General features: G+C 40.0%; 1 protein-coding gene across 1 annotated transcript in view; it reads left to right on the top strand.

The window, feature by feature from the left end:
• tex264a (testis expressed 264, ER-phagy receptor a) overlaps positions 1-22,306 on the top strand; it is a 75,121-nt gene that overhangs the window by 8,031 nt on the left and 44,784 nt on the right. Inside the window, exon 2 of the mRNA XM_026167974.1 lies at positions 4,642-4,863. Within this exon, the coding sequence (XP_026023759.1) occupies positions 4,642-4,863 (222 nt within the window). The remainder of the gene's footprint in view (positions 1-4,641; positions 4,864-22,306) is intronic.

Raw genomic sequence — 22,306 nt, 5'->3', positions numbered from 1 at the left:
TGGTTGTTATCCGCTTTACACAGACTTGGGGTTTTCTTTATGAATGCTGCATTTCCTCCTTGTCATACTTCACTGGGGACACTGATCTGAAGATGGCATAGAGCTTTAAAGAGGGTCTAAATTTGCAGATTTGTTGGCTGCAGTGCAATGAAAGGACCTTGTACTATCACAGCCTCTTTAACTCCAGTCTGTCACGATGGCAAAACCCAGTTTGCCAACAAGAGCATGAAGGGCAAACATGTCGCATTTGGCTCTAAGTCTTATCATTTTTCAGCACTAATTTCAGTGACACTACTTAGTTTTGTGCTGTAGCAAACTTGACATGAAATAAGAATGATGTATTTATTTATTTAAATCATTGTTTCACAGCTCATAGCTGTGCTGCTATGTTGCCTTTACAGGGTTTACATGGTTTATTTAAAAACCGAGCAATATTAGTCACTCCTTCCCTCCTAGTTTACATTTTAGATTTACTTTTTGGTGAGTGGAAGTTTTCCAGTTTTGTCTTGACTGTGGTGATAATCCTGGATTAAGCAGAGCATGGCATGCTTATTGTGATCCTTTGTTTTATGCTGCGGCAAGGTAGAGAGTTGTCTCCTTGGTGTGTTTGTCCCCAGTCCTCCCTAACCTGCTGACACTTCAGAAATGACCGATTACAAAGCGCCCCACACTGGAAACAGTGCATACAAAGCACTGAAGGCCAGGAGGCTAGAGATACGGGGCTAAGAGCAAGCAAGATGAAGAAAGTAAATCCTCATTACGTGTCTGCTAATAAAAAATTACCTCTCTCAGCTGCGCTTTTGTATTGTTGGAGAGCACTCATCCATCAAAAAAGAACCCTTGTAGCCTCAAGCAAAGAATTGCTTTTGAAATTACTTTGTCTCTCAACTGGTCCTTAGAGAGCTGGCTTATATGTACAAAACAACTGGCAAATTAAAGGAAAAACCTGAAACTTGACCTCTACCTCGAAGTGATCCAATAGCTCTTTTACCCCTTAGAGGACATTTTCTCATTGGGAGAGTTTAGCCACACTCATCCCCTTAGCAAGAAAATCAGTGAAAATCAATAAAAAGTAGTTATGGCTGATAATGCTAATGTTATGCTGAAAGATCTATATCTATCTATAAGCCTGTATCTATAGCTGCACACACATAAAACACACACATTTACAAGCCACTTTTAAGGAAATTGGGTTTCTACAGCTCGGTACCGAAATATAATATATCTGTGTTCAGTTTCCAAGGTAAAAGCACCACAGTCTTGCCATTATCTATCGCTTTGCTTTTTACTCCCGCCAATCAAAAAGCCACAGTCGGCGTTTCCTCTGCTACCTGTGAGAAATGGTCTTTCAAAATCACAGCTTTGGCAGTGTGGACAGAGGTGAAGAATTTCTGCCTTTCGGACATTTGAACAACTGTGGCGGAGAAGCCAGTACAAGTCAAGTACATGGAGTGTTGTTACTCTCCCTCTCCTAATTGCCTGTAGTTTCTGGGGTGTGTTATCTGAAGGGAAGCAGAGATGAGATGCAGTCAGAGCTGCTGTTTGTTCCTGTTGCTGTGTGGGATGTGAATGATAGCTAGAGCCCTGAATGATATCATTAGTGAACTACTGGTTTGGCTACCACTCTAGTCTATCAGTGCAGAGAGCATGAGAGATGGCGAGATATAAGACGCTGAAGAAAGGCCGTACGTGGGAGGGGTGTTGTTATCCCTTCTGTGTTTGAATGGCTATTGTTTTGTCTTATCATAAACCACCAGTGTTGACAGGGAGTAGCTTTGTACAGAAGCCATGCTGACAGCCCATACATTTGATGCATCCATGTAGGACAGAGGGCGATGCAGGCCAATCCCTGCACATAAATCCATTTGGATAGAGGGGAGAGGCTAAAGAAGAAATCATGTTACTAATGCTGTTTTATTCATCTAAATTTAAATTTAATATATTTTTTAAGCTATCATTAATGTTTTACTTATCTGAAGAGTTTAATTTACTGCACCACATAAAATTGGAAAAAAAAGGTTGTTTGCACTTTTCATTATCTCACCTTGTTGGTGTTATTTTTGTAGTTTATGTGCATGTCTGTTTCTTTTTTGCTTACATTTGGCATCTTCATAAATCGTTTGTGGTGGTGGACAAGAGTACTTCTGCACACGGACAATCTTATGTGCACTTCCATGTGCCTATGAAAAGCAGTTTTTTTGTATCGTGTTTATGGTGCAAAGATTTACTGAATGATTTTAAAAACTAAGTGAAGATAAGGTTCTTGGAAAATCACCCAACGGTTAGAATCACCTTATATTTCAAGACAAACTGACAACAGTTAAAAGGATTTTTACTAAAAGCCACGAAGAGAAATTCACATGGTCACACTTGATAGATACGCTAAGAATTCCACCTGCTGTCTGCAGTTACTAAAGGGAGAGCATGGTTCCTAGCGTCAGTGTTTTTGCTTTAGTACCAGTAATAGTTAGTAACTAGTAATTACATTCCTTTATATGTTACTAGGCTTTTAAATAGAGATGTGTACATGGTTACATTGTTGCGACAATTCACTGTGACACTGCTAACGCAGCCATTGTGACTCCCTGTGTTTGCAGTGACTCATTGCTTCGTTGTAAATAGATCTAGTGTATCTCACGCTGCCATGTATGAATAATTCCCTGTCAAAAGCAGGTGATCTATGTTCTCTGAATCACCACTGAACATGGTGTCATGTGACAGTTAAGATTATCTGCTCATCCCAAACAGACACTGTCAGTCATTATTATTACCCACATGGTACATGCATGCGAGCGGCACCCATGGTTGAGGGGTCTGTGTGTTGAAATATATTTATCTCACCCAACCACAAATGCTGAAATACAACACAAAAGCTGCTGCATGAACAAAGTAAGACAGCAGCGATGGCACAGTGTAGTAGCAGTGTGGTCAAAAAATAGCTCCGAATGTGAGAAGTGAAATGGAAAAGAAGAGGACGTTGTGGTGTTGAGTCGTGATAATTATGCAAGGATGCCAGGGACATGAAGATGAGCGTCTTCCATCTGTGCCCCCTCGGTGCCAGCCCTCCACAGACATCCACTGTCACAGAGCAGAAACCAGCAGCAGGTCTTAAACACTACACTGTTTTTTGCATGTTTTAACCCATTTGACAGGAGTCACTTAAACTTACTTGTGAAACTTGAACTTACTTGCAAATCCTGCTTTTCTCATCAGCTTTCTGGATTTCACTGTGTTATGAAAATCTCATGGCAGCAATTTAAAATGCCCTTGAATTGGGTAATTTCCCACAGTGAATATTCTATTTTGTATCCAGTTGTTTTGACATAACATTATTTATGTGTCTCTGCAAGTTCTTTTTATACTGTACAGGAATTAATGGGAACCATTAGAATTGCACTCATTCTAAAGAGCCTGTTTGTTGTTCTGCATAAAATTTCCTGCAGTAAGGCAGCATCATCATTATTGGCAGTTTCCTCATGTCTAGGAATTTTAATCTAAGCTACAACTTATTTTACACACGGCTGAAAACTTAGACTCGGGCATCTAAAATACAGTGACAACGCTCATCAAGAAAGGGCAGTTAATATAAAATGTACTGGGGACAAAAACCCAAACTGGTATGGCCCTTTAACCACAGCTCCCACTCTCCTTCTGCAGCAGACAGACTGCAAACAAGCGGATGTGAGTGGGAGATCCGTTGTCAGATCCTTTTCTGACTGACAGCTCACTCAGTGTTTGTTCCTGTGCTTATCTCACATCTGCATGCAGACATGTGGGCACATTAAGAGACATAATGTTGGCAGAAAGGCCTTTAAGTGAGGGAGATCATACCATCCTGTCAGTTTGTGTCTGCTCTCCTCAAATGTCATAAGACAAGACAGACAGTCTCTGCCAGTTCTAGGGGTGATGTTCTGTAGCTGAACCTAGAAATATTACAATATTACTCATCAAATTGATTGTATAATACCTCCAGAATTCAGAGGAAGTAAATTAACTGTGTGGAGAGCCCTGTTATTAATAAATGCTTTTCATGTAAGACAAAACATCCTATTTAGTTATCACTTGAAATGTTTCAAATCATTTTTGCATAAAAATAAGATATTTTGCCCACGGTACGGGCATCGTTTTTAGCACATATACAATTTGGACTACCGTGTATGTGATCTGGCTTTTGGATATCTGGGGTAAGATGTTCACCAGAGCTGGCAGCCCTCTGTCCAGAGACACTTCGGGCTATATGAAGGTGCAACGTCTCAACATGTTTCAGTCAAATGGCTTCTATTTTTACTTGCACACGTGTGTAGTTTTGTGTTGATGCAGCATTAATCCCAACATACAGATTGCATCCTCCAACTCGCTCCCTTTCACTGTACTGAGCCTCTTCATATGCTTTAAAGCACTGCTTGTAATAATCGTAATATATCATAAAATATTGACCTTTTGTTTTTTACTCTGCAAAGAAAAAGTTGTCTATGTGAGCGTGGCTGATTAATAACAACCCTGTGATCAGTTATTTTTTGTCTTTCGTCCAGCTGAAACCTCACGACTTCTTACTCCTTCTACATTAAAGGGCTTGAAATGGGGTTGAACATGCATCATATGCTGTATATTCACTTTTTCTCTCTCTCTCTGCGCGCTCAGAGGCCACCAGAGAAGTGCCGCTACGTGGTGGGCAGCATCCTGTGTGAGGGTGAAGAGAAGCCAGATGAAGATCTGCAGAAGCTGTATGAGAAGTTTGGCTTCAAGGTGTTTTCTATGCCAGATGTGAGCCATGCTGTGACCACCAGCTTTCCTTGCACCACCCCTCTGTCCCACGTGCTCGGGCCTTACAGAGTGTACCCCAGAATTGCTTCCTACATTGAGGTACATACTCTTTTAAACTTTTTAAACAGTAGTATTGGGTCGAGCTCGCTACTATATTTAGCTACTATATTTAGCTAGCATTCTTAGTGAGCCTTGTTTTCTCATTGGATCTAAACAGTGTGAATATGTTTACAGGTCGTTTATATTCATTCATGCACTCTTCCACATATAGTGTATATCATCATATGAACAAGAGAAGCAGGAGTTTTCTTCCATTTTTCTCTTGTGGTTTTGTCTCTCATTCTTTTCTGCTTGCTGCTTGTAAAAAGTTCCCAGCCTATGTGTCGTTTAATTCATCACATGAGCAGATGAGGTCTTCAAATCAAATTTAGACTAGATGAAATAGTAGAAAATGAAGGTGCATATGAGTCCTCCAAGCCCGTATGCTTGGCTCCATTTCCTCAGGACAGGCCTCAAAAAGCTATTGACATTTGCTTATGACATTTACACACATGGTTTCATTTAGGTGCGTCCCGTCGCATGAATAATGCTCCTCGTGTAATTTTGTGTGTAGGGGGACTCGCATGCATGTGCCTGCTTCCGTGTCTGATCATCTGTTTATTTAATATCTGTCTTTTCACAGGAGTTGAAAACACCCCATTATTTTTTAGACAGAAAATGCATTATTATATTTGAAAAAAAAAAAAAAAGCTCGATCTTTGTGACATTTAGTGTTTCAGAGTGGAACAAACCACCTTTCTCAAATTCGTGACAATGTGTGACAGAAAACTAGTTCACAAAAAAGCTGATTTAGTGTAAGAGGCCTCACATTTGAGTGCAGAAATTCAGTGGTTTGGCTCTAATTCTGTGAACCTTTTATGCTTTATCTGTAAACTGCAGTTTTTCAATTGACAACACAAAGCCATTAAATGATCAGCATGTAGAAGTAAATGGTACCATTATGCCATCACAGTAGTGCCTTACTGCATTTAGTCCTTCATCTGTTATTGTGTTCAGGAAAATGGGTGCAAGGACTGTCCACTGGCTATATCAGCTCAGCCACCACATCAAAGCTGTCGTGTAGGCACAGCTATTTCTCACTTTTTATATTGTTCTCTGTCATCCTGGCCTTCTCTTTAATGCTTCAATTATTGGTACTGAAATAATTGGATTTCTTTTTTCTTGGCTGTCCACTATATCAGGTGGAATGTGAAAATTTGCCTGTATACAATGTCTACATCAATTTGTAGTTTTGTCTTGCCATTTAACTCCTCTGATGCATGCAGTATAGTCTCCTGCTCTTTCTTTTTACCTGCTCTGTCACAGCACAGCTGAACTAAGTGTTAGGGGTTGCAAGAGTAATGACAGAAAAATGAGGGGGGGAGTTAAAAATGACACAAAATATATATTTTAATATGTCATATTTTCCAAGTATGTAGTTTGAAGCTGCCTCTGGTTGGGATAACTAGGACCAACTTTAGCCATTATACTAATACACAGTCTAACCTTATGATCTTTGAAGTATGTGGCGCTCTATGAGCTGTAACACCCGATTTTTAGAGGCAGGACAAACTGTAATATGTGCACTGACACAGAATAAATGGTCTAAAGTCAAAGCCACTGCATCCCTAAATGCGTTTCTTGTGAGCTTGCAGCTGTGTCTTTTATGCTGGGATCCGTTTTCACTCACACACTTGTGTGTGTGTGTGTGTGTGCGAGACAGAAATGCTTAGTCCGTCAGTTGACCTGAGTGCTGCGACAGGTTGTTGCACTCAGGGTTTAGGAGCTTCCTCTGTGGGCTAATAACACCCACTGACAAGAGCACTATGCATACTAGCTGCAGCACGGCTCATGAATAATGGAATATGGTTTAGTGTGGCTTGGTCTAAGGGGAAGGTATGTGAATGTATTAGAAATGTATACATACATGTATGATTAATGGAGTAGATGTGTAGTTTGAGGGAGTTTGAAAGGAGCGTAAGACTTGTGTGACAGTTTTGCACAAACCGTACATATTCTTTCTACTAAATTTTTGTGCTAGTCTGTGTATAAATGATTAAAAGAACTTTTCTCCAACTGCATCTAAACACAAGCCTGGAGAGAATGGCTAAACAGAAAGTGGGCCATGAAATCCTCATATGTGTATAATAATAATTATATACTCTTTTTCTTAAATTACTCAAAGCAGCGACACTGTTGGGATTGTGGAGCAGAGACGGGTGACGTACAATCAGTTTCTGAGAGTGTTTGGAGAGCGTGAGAGTGTTTTCTCAGGGATTTTAGTAAACCTACTGGCTTCTTGTAATGCTTCTGCTATCTGTGAGCAGGTTAAGTGCCTAACTGCCCTTTTGGACCTCAGCACTTCCTTTGTGTGTCCAGCCATGGGGCAGACTGAAACAATAACTCAGGCTGGGAATTTGGCTCCATTCCACTTAGGCTGTGTGTTATTTAGGGCTGTCACCACAACAGATTGGCTCTATCTGGTTAAAAGAATTCACTTTAATCGTGTTAGTGGATGTGTAGTGTAGATTATTAAAAAGAACAGTGCTGTTGATGTGCTTTGTCTCACTCTCAAAATAAGGCGTGTAACCATAATAATACAAAAGCTGTACAAGAACTGGGCAATGAGACAATTGGGAGGATTATTCATTCTCATTCTCCTTCTCTTTCTCTCACCTCCACTCTTAACTTGACCATCTATTGTGCTATTGCTGCAGAAGAAAAGAGCGAGAACATACAGCCTATAGGAAAACACGAGAGAGCTACAGCTGATGTGTGGACTCTGAGAGGTCAGGCAGATCATTCCTGCTTTTGTAATATTGCTGCTCACATTCACGGCAGGATAAAACAACCCTTAGGCCACCGTGAAATTTCCCTGGTGCTCCTGACTGCGAGTCAGCCACTTGTCTTTTATCCACAAAGCATAACAGTATTTAAACTATAATATCTTCAGCATGTGTTGGTTTGACTATTAAAAGCAAATTAAAATGTCAGTGAATTTGTCATATTAGATTAATGCCTGAGGTCTTGGCCATTTATGTTTAATATCACTTCAAATGAAAGCAATGATTGAACAGGTAAGACAGCAGGACTGGTATCTTCTCTGAGTTGTAAAAATGCCAGTGTTGAAAGAAAAGGAAAAATTAGAGGACAAAGGAGTAGCTGTCACGCTACATTAAAGGACTGAGCAAGCCCAGGACCTACAGAATCAAAGCAAACAATCAGTGTGCTGTTATTTTGGTGTTCGCCCCAGAAAAAAAACGGTAATAGTCCCCGTGAGCAGAAGCAAGATGAGATGCTGATAGCCCCCGTCCATTTACCAATCCATTTATCTGAATCAAGCTTAAACATCATAAAAGCATCTTTCCCCTCATTTCCCTCTATACTGTGTCATAGGATGATGTTGTATGCCCTGCAGGTGCCTCAACAATTAAAAGAATTATATTTATAAACCTCCTGAAATATCCTGCATTTGTATCATCCGAGGTTTGTGACTGTATACGAATGCAGTCTATCGTAACCCATAAGAACCCACGTTTTTATGGGTGTCGCCGTCCTTTTACAGATTGAAGAAAGTTTCTGTTTCAGCAATTATATAGTTTTCTTGACAGTGAAAGTGTGTCTGGGCTTTTATGGGTTAATTTTGCTTCATAGGTTACTTAGATCATATTTAAAGATAAGATATGTTTTATATAGAGAAGAGGGGAAATCGTAAACAGTGCAGACTAACAAATCATTGCCCACAAAAATACTGTAAGCGGAACTGGGAAAGCTTAAATCTTTATCAGCATTAAAGCTCAATTTCCTTGGTTTTCACAGTAGTGCCTGGAAGGAAAGTCTAAGCAATTTAGCACTGTCACAAAGATAAATAACTGGAATATTGTTTTGAGCTCAGCCTGAATTAGAATTGTGCATCAAAGCCCACAGCCCACAGTTTGAGGAGTATGGGTCTGTTGCGATGACAGGTCGGCAACAGTTGAAGCTAATAACTTGAGTGGCCAGCTTTGTGTGTCACGGGGGCACGAGCTGTCCAGAAGCAGCTGTGAAGACGTGCTAAGTGCGATCTAATATGAAGCCTGCTCCCATTTCTTCATTTTCTGTATGACTTCAGATACTCACTCTGCAGTGGACGGTGGAAGTCCACACAATGCAGAACTGACCAGGAATGTTTAAAAGAAGAAGCCGATTGCAAGTTCAGACAATCTAATATGATCTTAAAAAAAGATAAACGCTTTGTAGCTTGATGGATCAGAAAACTGCAGTCTGCAAACTTCTAACTGGACAGTGGTCAGTAGCGGATATTTGATTCAGGACTTCCTGTTCCACATCCCAGTTATTGTTTATGAATGCAAACACATTTTAAAACCTTTTAAAATGTCTGTGAAGGTTCTCAGTCATCCAGGTCATCGTAGTCAAAGGAGCTTGCTAAGAAAAGCGTCTGGACTTCTTTAAGTTGCTTGAAGACGTTTCACCTCTCATCCGAGAAGCTTCTTCAGTTCTGAGGTCAAATGGTGGAGAGTCCCAGATTTAAAACCTAGTGGGAGTGACCCCCCACAGAGGGACAAAAGGACCCCCTGATGATCCTCTAATCGCCTGAGCCAAGGTGTGAAACTGGGTGTGGGTCCCAATCAGCCAGGGTTTCGGGTGAGTTCATTGTGAAACCTGGCCCCACCTTATCATGCGAATTCCCGAGGTCAGATGGCCCAGGATGTGAGTGGGCGTTAAGGCGTCTGGGGAGGGAACTCAAAACTGGATTATAGATGGCAGAGAGTTGGTGTCGTAAACCACCGCCTCTGTTCAAAGATGGTCGCTCACAGTGGACATATATGGCTTCTTTCACTCCTCTTTCCTAGTGGGGGGTCACTCCCACTAGGTTTAAATCTGGGACTCACCACCATTTGACCTTAGAACTGAAGAAGCTTCTCGGATGAGAGGTGAAACGTCTTCAAGCAACTTAAAGAAGTCCAGACGCTTTTCTTTGCAAGCTCCTTTGAAAACCTAAATGAACTAATTAACCTAAATTTAAGAAACCTAAATTAAACGTATATTAGGAGAAATCCTCATCCTTCATTATTTGTCATGAAAGTAAAAAAAAAAAAATACTGAATATTCCCGCCCTGATCAATTTTAAAGTACACCAAGTCCATCACTGATGTCATTAGTTTAAAATTGTAAAAGTAAAATAAAAATATTTGCAATGTAAAGTATTTATCCCTTTTTTAAAAAATCTTTTCTTCCTTAAAAATAACATGTAAACTACAGGCAATATGTAAATCTTCTCAAAGGAGATGAGCTGCTTCTCTATATCATGATACTCAGATTGTTGTTCACAAAACATCTGATAATGTCACCCAAGGTTCTGCAGTGTTGTCTTCTTAAGTATGAATACTTGATCTATGAATAATGAAATGAGTTGCAGCCCAGACTGTGTCTTCCACTGCACTGATGCCGAAGTGTTGCTGTTAATCGCTGGTAAAATCCTCACTGTTTTCACCTTTTTAAGTTAGTGACACCCTTCATGCTCCGCCACCGCACAGTGTTGATTCCTCACCTTCATTCTGCTCATGGTTTATTCACCAGCCACTCTTCCTCATCCTCTTTGATCTTATTATTTGGTGAATTAAATATAGAAATTTTGTTTTGGTTGTCCACAACATCTATATTTCATGCAATGGCTTGATTAGAGGTTATCCAGAGGAACTGTGCTGATTTCAGGTGTATCCACAGAGTAAACAACTGAAGTGCCCTTCGCTCTGGTTAGATGGTTCTGTGGTTGAATATAAATGTGTCTGTTCAGTCACAGCCAGCCATTGTTTTTGCAACCACTTTATGCTTTAGAAGTATGCTTTTGCTTTGAGGTTTTTCTGTCATCAAAGTCAGAATTGTTTTGGCTTCTAGAAAACTCAGAGATATCTGTTCTTAACATATCTTTCTTGTCTGTTTGTCTGTAGTCAGTGTTTGTGCCTTGTACCAGCCATGTACCCCTCGCAAGCAGCTGAAAAACTACATGCTGTCTGTCAGGCAGCATGATGGTGAATGGGAATTGAACACAGTTAGAGAATGAGTGGCTGTTGCTTCTACATTACTGTTTTGCCTCATGTTGTTGTTGTTGTGTGTGAGTTATTTTCTACAAAGTCAGGTAGAGGAATCCTCCCACTTACTGCCCCCATCCCAGCTTGTCTGAATATCAAGCTTTGTAGTAGAGCCTTTTTTTCTCCCGGTACTTGGATGAGAAAGCTGTGTTCAGGTACATGTTTAAGGGCTGAATTGTTATGCAGATACCTACTCGTTTTTGCTTTGTTCTACAGTATATTGTATACAGCCCAGACCCCCTGGAAATGTAGGCACTATAGCTTTTCAAAGGTGCTTTGGTTGTTTGCATATAAGGATATCTGATTAGTGCTGTTTTGTTTTTTTTTGCTTTGCCCAACACTCCCCATTTGTGTCACTGTGTAAAGTATGTGATATGCAGTGAGTGCAATATACTAATATGCTTTCCTTGGTTTGTGTGTGATTGATCTGTCTGTCTGTCTGTCTGTATCTATATACAGAGTATTTGCCATAAGAAAAGAAAGGAACTGCGCATACTGCATGAAAATTAAGCGAGCAGAGAAATACTATATTAGGAGTTTGGCAATTTGAAATTACTTTTCCTACATACCCAAGTGAGGTAAATGTACAGATGTCTTATGAAAGTAAGTACCTTTACCCACTTTATGAATTTATCTGGGATCAAAAAACAGCTCTTCAGCATATGGCGATTTAAAACTGCAGGCCAGGAAATAAAAACAAAACAAAACAACCAAAAACATACCAGAGTTTGATCCACTGAGAGAAACCCTTATTAGAAAGACTATAGTTTTTTTTCCCTCTTATATTACAGGGTGTAAGGTGTAAGTGGGACCTACAACCACAGTTTGACATTAAACCTTTCACTGGAATTTGTCCTTTAAATATCCCACATTGTATTTTTTTTCTTTGGGCTTATTCCTACAGTGATTATTAACTCAGGAGTCTGTATTGTTTACAAATCAGGTTGATTAGTTTAATTATTTTAAATAGCGCTAATATGTGTCTCTGTGTAAAGATGATTTACCTAATTAAAGATATATGTGTTAGTTTGAGTTAGGAAAATGGGTGTGGCAGTATTGGTGGGGCATGACCATCTAGAGTCACTCCCTATGACAGATTTATACTTTTATTTATAATTATCCATCCATCCATTCGCTGGGAAAGGCGCTGGAGCCTTTCCCAGCTTTCTTAGGGCGAGAGGCAGGGTAGACCCTGGACAGGTCCCAGTCTGTCGCAGAGCTAATACATACACAGAAACAACCATTCACACTCACACCTATGGGCAATTTAGTGTTTCCAGTTAACCTAACCCCACTAACTGCATGTCTTTGGACGGTGGGAGGAAGCTGGAGTACCCGGAGTGAACCCACACAAACATGGGGAGAACATGCAAACTCCACACTGAAAGCCCATGGTGCATGGTGGCATAGTGGCTTTATATTTTTTAAAAACACACAAATGCAGTTGTTGCAATCGATTAGCAATATTTTGTTTCTGCACTATCACCAGACATCACAAGCCTTAACACAGTTTTAAAGTGAACCTCTCTTTGCTCTTTTTGTTTGGCACTGAGAACTTTGCACCAGCCCAAAGGGAAATAGAGGCGGGGAGAAGGCGTGGCAGCATCGCCCCTACTTTGATCCTCTTCAGCCCCTTTACATCTTTAATGCCTCGGAGGCTCAAGGCGTAGACTCCCTTAACTGCTCTCTGTCCAACGATTTCTGCGTGGGATGGTGCAGAAAAACAGGGGTTGTGGCAGCGATGCCATCAAAGTGCAGAAAGCAAGAGTGAGAGTCAATAAGTAATGTGTGAGTTTGCGAGCACGCATTTGTCTCAGTGACTGATTGCTGGGGAGCTTGGTGAAAATCTTGTTGGCGGAGGAATATGCCTGTCTGCTTTTCCTGTGAATGTGTCTGTGTGCTTTAAGATGCAGGTCGTGGTGAGAGCAAGATAAAGCTCCTTCATTATTAAGGCTTTCATTCCTCAGAAGTTCTCTGCATTACATTTTATTGGCTAACACCAGGTTCTCGATTCTTGAGGGCTCTCAGAAATAATAACCTTGGAAGAACAGAAAGCATCGAGCCAAGAGGTGGAGGCCTGACCTGCAAGGCTACATATTATATGTTTACAATTAATATGGCTGTTATTCCTTCAGTCCGCCATTTGACAGTCTGCAGAGGGAACACTTGGCTGTAGATGCACAAAGCTATATTTAGACTCCAATGACGCCGATGGCAGTTTCATCAGCCCCCCCCCCCCCCCCCCCCCCTTCTTTCCTACAAAGTCTGGGCATGATGCTCTGAAGCCCAGTGTACACACTGGGCTCTGCCTAAAATTTCATATAATGCCTGCTTTCTTGTTTGCTCTGCCGAGCTTTCAGAGAATAACAGCACTTCTGTAATTCACTTATTTTCTGTTTTTCACACAGAGCCGTGCACTTGTTTACATCTACGGTAAATCACAGCTAATGCTTAACCTATTTACGCCTAAGCAAAATTGTTGCATTTTTCTAAGGTTTGTGCAATTAAGCCTCACTAGGCTGAATGTCAACTTCTAGGCATCTGATTATCAAAGTGTGATTGGGAATGGGAATGTACTTTTTTGTACTAATTTGCCGTGTAGGTCATATTTGCTCATTTGTATCAGAAGGCTTTAAAAATGTAACTCATCCTTGTTACCGCTCACTTGGAAGGGGAGAAAAAATTACACACACACACACACACACACACACACACACACACACACACACACACACACACACACACACACACACACACACACACACACACACACACACAAAATTGAGGAACGACAGAAAAGGTCTTCATGTTTCAGGACACAGACATGTATAAATAACATAACATACAATACCATACTATACTTTATTTATAAAGCACTTCATAGCTGACACAAAATGGTATTTATTGTAACTAAATAATAAAAATACATAAGACATAAATAAAACCAATTTAAAAAGTCAAATAACTAAAAGAAAAACTAAAAGGAAAATTAAGTCTCTTTGGTTGAAAGCCAAAGAATAAATGGGTTTTAAGACGTGTTTTAAAAGTGGACAGTGAAGGGGCCTCTCTAACGTGCAAGGGCACAAAGTTATTCCATTATTTAAGAGCAACAATAGAGAAGGCTCTGTCCCCTCTGAGCTTCCTCCTGGATCTCGGTGCTTCCAGAAGAGACTGACAAGGTGAGGAGGGGCGAAGAAGCTCAGAACTACACAAAATTACAGGTATTGCAATTAAAAGACAATATGACATTGGTATGCTGGCTATAACCTCATGCTTTAAAACGCTATGTCTCCATCTACTCGATCTCAGTAAAATCATTTCCTTTACGTCTGTTATCTGTCTGCACATTTTGAGAAAACGTTGTAAACATTTAAGCATTTCCAGGGTTTAATCATCCTGGTACGTGAGGAACCTATTCTTAGCGACAGCCCAGTGATGCAGTAAGTAAAGGTGATAAGAGGCAGAAGTGTTTGTGGTGCACTTATCGATTCCTTCTTCCCCTCGGCTCTTGGATACTCTTCGTTCTGCAGCACCTGCAGGACATCACGCACCATGCTGCCAATTAGGCTTTTTCCTTGTAAGTGTACTCGGGTAGTTTGTACATTTATCTGTCTTCTCCACTAATCACAGGTTTGCTGTTTGGGTGAGAGGTAAGTTGGCCACACATTTTTTTATTTTTTTTAACCTACTACATTTCACCTGAGTCGATATATGCATTATTGTTGTCACTAAGTAATGACAGGGTTTTTTTTCCTTTATACAAAAACTTCAGATTTAGTCATTTTCAGTCTGGGACGACGGCTTGTTCTCTCATTAGCCTTTTAATAAAGGTCTCTTTGAATGTGTGAGCCTGCCCTCTTTCATCTGCTTTGAGAATGGCAGCCTGGATGTGAGACTGAGGCAGCGGGAGAGTTTACTTTAGATAGAAGGTTTGTGCAGCCACACAGTGTCCGGTCATTTCCCACAATGAGCCACGATCCCTGTTTGGAAGCACTGTTTCCTTCCTCACATTCACATTCGCACACAAAATCTTATTAGTGTGTGTCAAGTAACTTGTTCGTCAGATAGCCCAGTGAGGTTTATTGACTCGGTTTCAACTTATTACATCTCGCCAAGTCGGCGAGGACACCTTGGCCTTTAAACAGAAGTTCATGGCCTTTAGGAAACAATTCTCTGCTGGAACTTTTGGCTCACTCAGAATCTGTCATTTTGTAAAGAACATTTAAACACTGACACACATTTTCATACCAGGATGTTTGAAAAATACACAGACACATGATTTCTGTGTATTTTTTGTTTTTGCACTGTTAAGTTGATTTCAGTCAGAAATACTTGTTAATAATAACTTGAAGATTTTTACTTGGTTTGCTTGGTTTGGGCTGCTAAACAGTTTATATAGCTTTCATTCACAAAGCAGCTAGTATGTTTGCAGTTTTCTTATACTTCAGCAGTGACCCGCTAATTTCTTCAGTTTAGCAGTAAGACTTTATTTTTGCTCAGTTGAATGTGGGCCGAAGAGGTGCACTTTACACCTCTGCATCTGAGCCTGAGTTGGACCACTTTTCTTGTCTTGTACTCATATTTACACCAATATTCATGCAAGTTTGTTCACTTAATTAAGTCCAGTGCACTTTGTACAATTAAGAGCATGCCATTTCTTTTAGCCAAATTTTGAATAGAGCATGCAAATCTAGTCAGTGTCAACAATGTGGGCGGTCAGTTGGTTGATATATTTTAAGAAGACATCTTGTTCCTGCAAATTCAGGCTGTAACATAATACAGTAATCTCTGTTTGCTGTTAAAGTGAGCAGATACTCATTTGTTTTCATAAGAAGCCACTTTATTCAAAAAACAAAACAAAACACAAACACTTGTTTGAGTGATGACAGTATCTGTGTTTGTGTGTGTGTGTGTGTGTGTGTGTGTTGTTTTATCCCTGCTTTATCACTCGTGCCTGGTTAACAGAGCAGCGTTTTGTAAATACTCCAATGCCATCTCTGAATAATGTACTCAGCCTATGTAGTTTTGTTATTAAGTAGAGAATGAAATATGCCTCACTGTATTTTAATTAGGCCTCACTCACTGAAACCAAAGCAAAGGTCTCTATTTTTGCCAAGAACTGATTTTCAAATCGTAATCTTCATGTCATATGTAGCTCTGACCTTCAGTGGACCACATGAATGCAATCTGCTATATTAGTGGTGACTGTCCCTCAGCGAAAAGGCCACACTGCCTTACCACTGGGGGTGAGCAAATATTAAACAGATCCCAGATAACTTAGAAAGACCCCTATGGTTGGCACATACGGCTGTTAATCCACAACCCTCTGGCTGTTGTGACACAGGAGAGGAGCAGGAGCAGAAGTGTCAAAAGAGATCAGCTGTTGACATTTCCTAAAATATATTTTGAGTTCTTTTATTCCCCCTGTCACTTGATTTTTGTAGCTGCTGCTATGCTGCAGAATTATTTCTTTCTGTGTTTGTGCGTTTGTTTTCTACTGGATGCGCAATAAGATACTAGAATTATGTAAAGAAGCTGCACAGACATGCGATGGCCTTTGGGCATTTCCGTACCAACAGCAGGGGAAAGAAATAATATTATGAGGGGAGACGGGACATGCTCTGTTTATGCTGAAAAAGTGGTAATATTCTGGTTACGCTATGCTAGACGCTGTGTAAATGCAACACTGATAGTGTGGTTCTGTCTCCTTTGTTTTGTCTCCATGTTTTCTTTTTGTAAAGCACAGTACTCGCAAAAGAAGACAAATGCTTTGCTATAATTACTGTCGGAGAATAACTTACATTGTCCCCCCCTCCCCTTTTCCCTTTTTTTCTTCCTTTTTCTAAATTTCCACAGCTGAGATCATAACATAAAACCTTTATTTTAGGAGTATCTTGGTTTCAGCTTGTGGTGCAAACAGCACTTTCATGTGCAAATAATGAAGTGTCAGTGGAGTGTCTACATGCATTTATGACTAAAGACAGGATTGTAAATGAGGTCTTTGCAGATGCCTAAAATGTAGGCGATGATTCAAATCTATAAGAGGACCCTGCATTACCACAGCTAGAAATGAGATGCACATTTCCCTCACTGTGCATAGACACTCAGTGTTTTGAATCAGACCCCTAGTTTGACAACGCTGCTTCCAGTTAACCTTGGTTAATTTCATTAGCCTTAGAGTAATGTCCTTGTTACATAGCATATTATGCTAAATATCAGCATAATGTTAACATATAAGCTTTTTATCTTTAGAACTCCTGGGCACACTTGCACATACTTTACAAAAAACATAGCTATTGCCTGGGGATACAAACATGTCTTGCTGTAGGCACATTTAGGACTGCTTTATCTGAGGCTACAGCAAAAATATATCAGAGGTGGATATGTATATTAAATAACTCTCACTTTATATGTAAAATATTGGCTCCATTGCTCTCTGAAGCTAAATCTCCAACACTAATAAACAGAGCTGGAACATATACAGTGGTGCAAGTCAGACAGAGACCACACTATGCACAGTGAGACTGCAAAAGTTTAAAATTCCCCCAAGTTGGCCTTTTTTTTTTACATTTAGTGTTTTAATCTAGTATTATAATTATGCATATTTAAAGAGGTGCTCTTAGAAAGTTATATTTGAATTCAGGAAAGTGTGAAATCAAAATCGAGCAAGCGGAGGATAAATATTCTGTCCTCTATCAGGAGGAAGCCGTGAGATGGAGAGATGCTGTGTTATCTCATGCGAGAGTAATTGTCAGACACCTTTTCTGCTGCTGCGTCCTTCTTCTCTTGGTCCCAGGTGGCCTTACAGTCCATTTTACTTTTGAACCTTTGATCAATTATGTAGCCTTTATGAAAAACGAAATGTCACTGTTTTTATAAAAAATGTGATTCGCAGAAGTCCTCGAGGAAATAAAAAACAGCAAAGGATAGTGATAAGGAAAGAAAATCAATTACAAAAACAGAAGTCACTTCAAAGCTAATCTATAAAGATTAAGCACTGGATTAATCTTACACACAGACAGTTAGTTGATGTTGTGGTAGAAGGACACATATTTTTGTTCGGTTTCTGTTTTGCCTCCTTATGGTGTGTGTTGATCTTTGTGAACACAGTGTGTGTCTTTGAACTGTTGTTTCATCTCACACAAATTATTTTCCAAAGCAGCTGCCCTGCTGCAACAACACCTGACTTTAAAAAAAGCACTGGCCTAAGTACTTTTGATTCTTCTATGATGACTTGAGGATAGGCATCCCAATGTGTATTTGTAATTTCAGCCCTTAATGAATTCACCGGGAGCCTTCTTTAGAAGCCATCTGTTACCAGTTTGTCCAATACAGCATCTTTTAATTAGGCAAGGATTTACTTAGGACTCTCATTCTGTCTTGTACTCTGTGTATAAACTGTGTGTTTTTGTCTGTGTTTCTGTGAACTTGCACACACCACTTCCTGTTTGTGGCTTATTCCCATAGGGAAGAAGTGGCGATATGTAAAAGTGACAAGATAAGCACAGGGGATTGCTGTTGTGAAAAATGAAGCTGAAGCTCCGGCTTAGGTGATGCATCCTGTCCAGGTCACTAGTCAGTGTCGCAGTTACCACAGATGTAAACAAACACATTTACACTTGCATTCACGCCTACAGACAAGTTTCCAGTTCACCCAACTTTAATGTGTTTGTGCAAGTTTCAGAGGAAACTCGAGCACTCAGGGGAAACCTGTGAGGACTCAAGGCGAACCTACAAATTTCACACTGAGAGGCCCCAGCCAGAGCGGTCACGGTTATCCCGTTATTACTGGTTTTAATCTTTAAGAGATTTGTACAGATGCTGAAACTTATTTCGTCTTATGCAGCAATGCAAACACGGGCTGATGCTGACCACATTTGCCCAATTTCTATGTTTGCTAGCATGCAAAGCTTGTTTGCGGTTAAAAGTTGCAGGAAAAATTGCCCATCAGCAGCCTGGATATGTAAAAGCGTAACCATATGTCATTTTACCACCATTGGATGTGCAGCTAAAACTCTGCTTTCAATAAATGTTTTATTATCTTATCTTTATATCCCGATGCTGATGAAATTAAATGATGCAAACCAAGAGACAATGAATCTGTAGTTGCCATTTTTTAATATCCAGGATAAAAATACTAGCTGATACTGGATGTGTGATCACACAACAGTCTGTAAAGTGTTGACGAAATTTTGTCTCCCTGCATTAATTTTCCTGGGCGCAAATTTAGCTTTTTATAGATAGAAAAATCTTGACCATATAGTCTGAAGGTAGTGCATAAAAAAATAAAAGAACAGAAGAGCTAGGCTAGACCTGTGAGACTAAAGTGCAAATGTAACAGGGGACCAGTGCCTTTACACTTTACTATTTCTACTCTCAGGTCAAAACTCTATTTGCTTATGTGTTTTTTTTAAAGCATGCCTTGGGCTAAAATACATATTTCATTTGTAGCTTGCCAAAAGAGTAACTGAAACCAAACATTCTTCCAATTGAAAGAGATTACTTTCAAATATACACCTTTGAAAATAATCTAGTTCAAATCCAGACTCTTTCTTGCTTCTTTAGTACATGTGTACTAACTCCATGTGTATAAACAGTCTTGGTTTCTGCTGCAAAATTCAGATGGTAGGATCATAATTTGGCAAAAATATCATGAGAGCATGGATCCATCCTGCCTTGTGTCATCAGTTCAGGCTGCTGGTGGTGTAATGGTGTGGGGGATATTTTCTTGGCACACTTTGGGCTCCTTAGGACCAACTCAGCATTTTTTTAAACACTGCAGCCTACCTGAATATTGTTGCTTACCACGTCCATCCCTTTGTGACCACAGTGCACCCATCTTCTGATGGCTGCTTCCAAATAACAAAATTATAGATCAACATCTATGATGTGCAGCTTATTAATCTGTGGCAACTGTGTCATGATGCTGCCATGTCAGCAAGGATGAAAATCACCTTGTTGAATCTGTGCTGTGAAGAATTAAGGCATAAGGGGGTGATGCTAGCAAATTGTACCTAATAAAGTGGCTGGTAGCACCACTGTTCTGAAGAGTAATGCTGCCAACCCCTTCTTGCATAGCTTCATGGTGGGCACACTTACAGCATTGTACGTCACATTCTAACTAGCAGCAGCCTGAAGCTGCAGTGGGAACAGTCAGTGTGTTAAAGAGGCCTGGTGAGCAATCCCTCATTAAAAGAGATGAGACATCAGTGGTTTATAGTGTGGAGCCTGGAGAAATGCTTCACGGGTGCAAATATTGATTTTATTTATTCTCTCCCCGTGGGAAGAATGTTGTAGATCCGTGGGGTTGAATTCTTTCTTTATTTAATGATCAAAGTCTGAAGTCATTAAGATTTTGCACTGACATGTCACTAGCAGTCACGGAGCTTATTGTCTTTCACAGACTTATCTGTGTTAATCTTAAACATTAGAACGTAATTAGAAAGCACTGAATATCTGGGTGAATGTATGGACCAAACTGTTGAGATACAAAGTGTTTCACAAACTTTTAATATCAAGAAATTAAGCAGGAAATCTCATTTATGCTTTAAATGCCTGTTAGTTTACTACAGTGGGCTTTGTCTTTTTAATTGCACTAGAAAGGAAACTTTTTGATGTGTGAAAACAAAAGCTTGTCTTAATCTGATCTTGGAATTTTATTAAGGATATTTTATGTTTTTAGGATATTTTCTGTGAAACTGGTAAAAAACAAAACAGCAACATAAAGCATGCGGATTAATTGCTAAATAATAATATATACACTAACATACATTCATATGCATTTTAAAGCCTTTGCATTCACCAGATACCTTTTATGCTTTCCAACTGAAATAACGCTGCTGTGTCTAAAATGTGAAGCGGAGCTTATTTAAATAAAGTCAGCAGTACTGTTTTCACTTTCTTGTGACAGTGACGTGTCTGACTGTGGCGCTCCTCTTGTCACCTACCTGTGAGGCTGCTTAAAGCATGCTTTGGAGATTATTTGCGATGATTAAGAGAAAGTGTGAACACCAACTCACAGCGCTACATCTCCACCGACCTCTAACAAGGAGGCAGCAAGCTCCTGGGAAGGGCTTGCATCAAATTTGTTTGTAGATGCAGTGAAGCATCCACGAGGATATCTGGATTCGAATGTTGGGAAACGGGTTATACATATGCTCGCATGAATTTATGTCAGTGTATGTGGGCGAATGCGTGCCTGTGGATGCTTGCGTGTGTCATTGTCCAGCTGTAGAAATCATGTTTTCCGTGTCACCAATTGTGCAAGAAATGAAGCAGGCCGGAGTGCTGCGTGCGAGCTGCTCGATTAGATTAGGGCAGCAAATTGAATGTAAGCGTGTAGTTGTCTCCATCGGAAAGTGCCAATGATAGAGGAGGCGGTCGAGTGCGCTGGCGCCTAATTTGATCGCTCAGTAGCTAATGCAATCGGCATTACGGCAGCTATTGCAGATTAGGATTAATGTGCCAATAGGCTAAGCAGGAATTGGGTGTTGGAGGAAAGTTAGAAGGCTGGGGATCACACACTGGCTTGTGATCAATAGAAGTTAGAGAATGACACAGGTTCAGACATTCTCCATTTAGCCTTCCCAGTCTATACACTCTCAGGAAACATTAGAGAGCTTAATTCCAGTAGAGCAGTGGGAGCAGTTTTCATTAATTTGAACTCAGTTGACTGAACAGCAATGAAAGCAACATCCTCTAGTTATAAGCTCAACATTTGACCATTATTAAACCAGAATATTAGTATAATGGTTTGCAAAAGTACATTTTTGATAGATAATTATCTTCTCTAAACGGCATGTCTTGTGTCCCATTAAAAAAAAAAGTAGTTTGGATCTCAATGTATCGTTGAATGCCCATCTGTGTAGCTTGAGAACTTATTTGCATATTGTAACTCAACATGTTGGAACAGCATTTGCATAAAGCATCGCGTGTCAGTGTCTTAATATCAGAGTGATTGAAGCCAGACAAACAGGCACAGACATTTCTAGCATGCCACTAACATTTTACTCATGACCATAAACTGTATGTTAGTGTTCGTGGGGCGTAGTTTTTGGTGTATTACTACGTCTGTATAGCACATTATTACATTAGTATGCAGCACATTTCTCAGTAAGTCTCATATCACACCTGTGCTTTTGTTTTTTTTGTTTTTTGCACTTGAAGAAATTGAAATGTTCTTTAAAAACAAAACAGGATGCCTTAAAAATTTGCATACTTTGAATCTTCTGCTTCCATGTATCCATTCTACATCAGGGACTACTTACACTAAATAAGTTAGGCATGAGCGGACTAATAGTCTGCATTCGGATTGACCTCCTATGAAATTAAGAGAAAGGAAGAGCTGCTTATCATAGTGATAATAGGGGTTCTGCCTGTCCTCTGCCCACTCCCATCATCTCCTGTCACAT

Source organism: Astatotilapia calliptera, chromosome 5, assembly GCF_900246225.1.
Source record: "Astatotilapia calliptera chromosome 5, fAstCal1.2, whole genome shotgun sequence".
Lineage (NCBI taxonomy): Eukaryota > Metazoa > Chordata > Actinopteri > Cichliformes > Cichlidae > Astatotilapia > Astatotilapia calliptera.
This window is presented reverse-complemented; position numbering and strand designations above follow the sequence as displayed.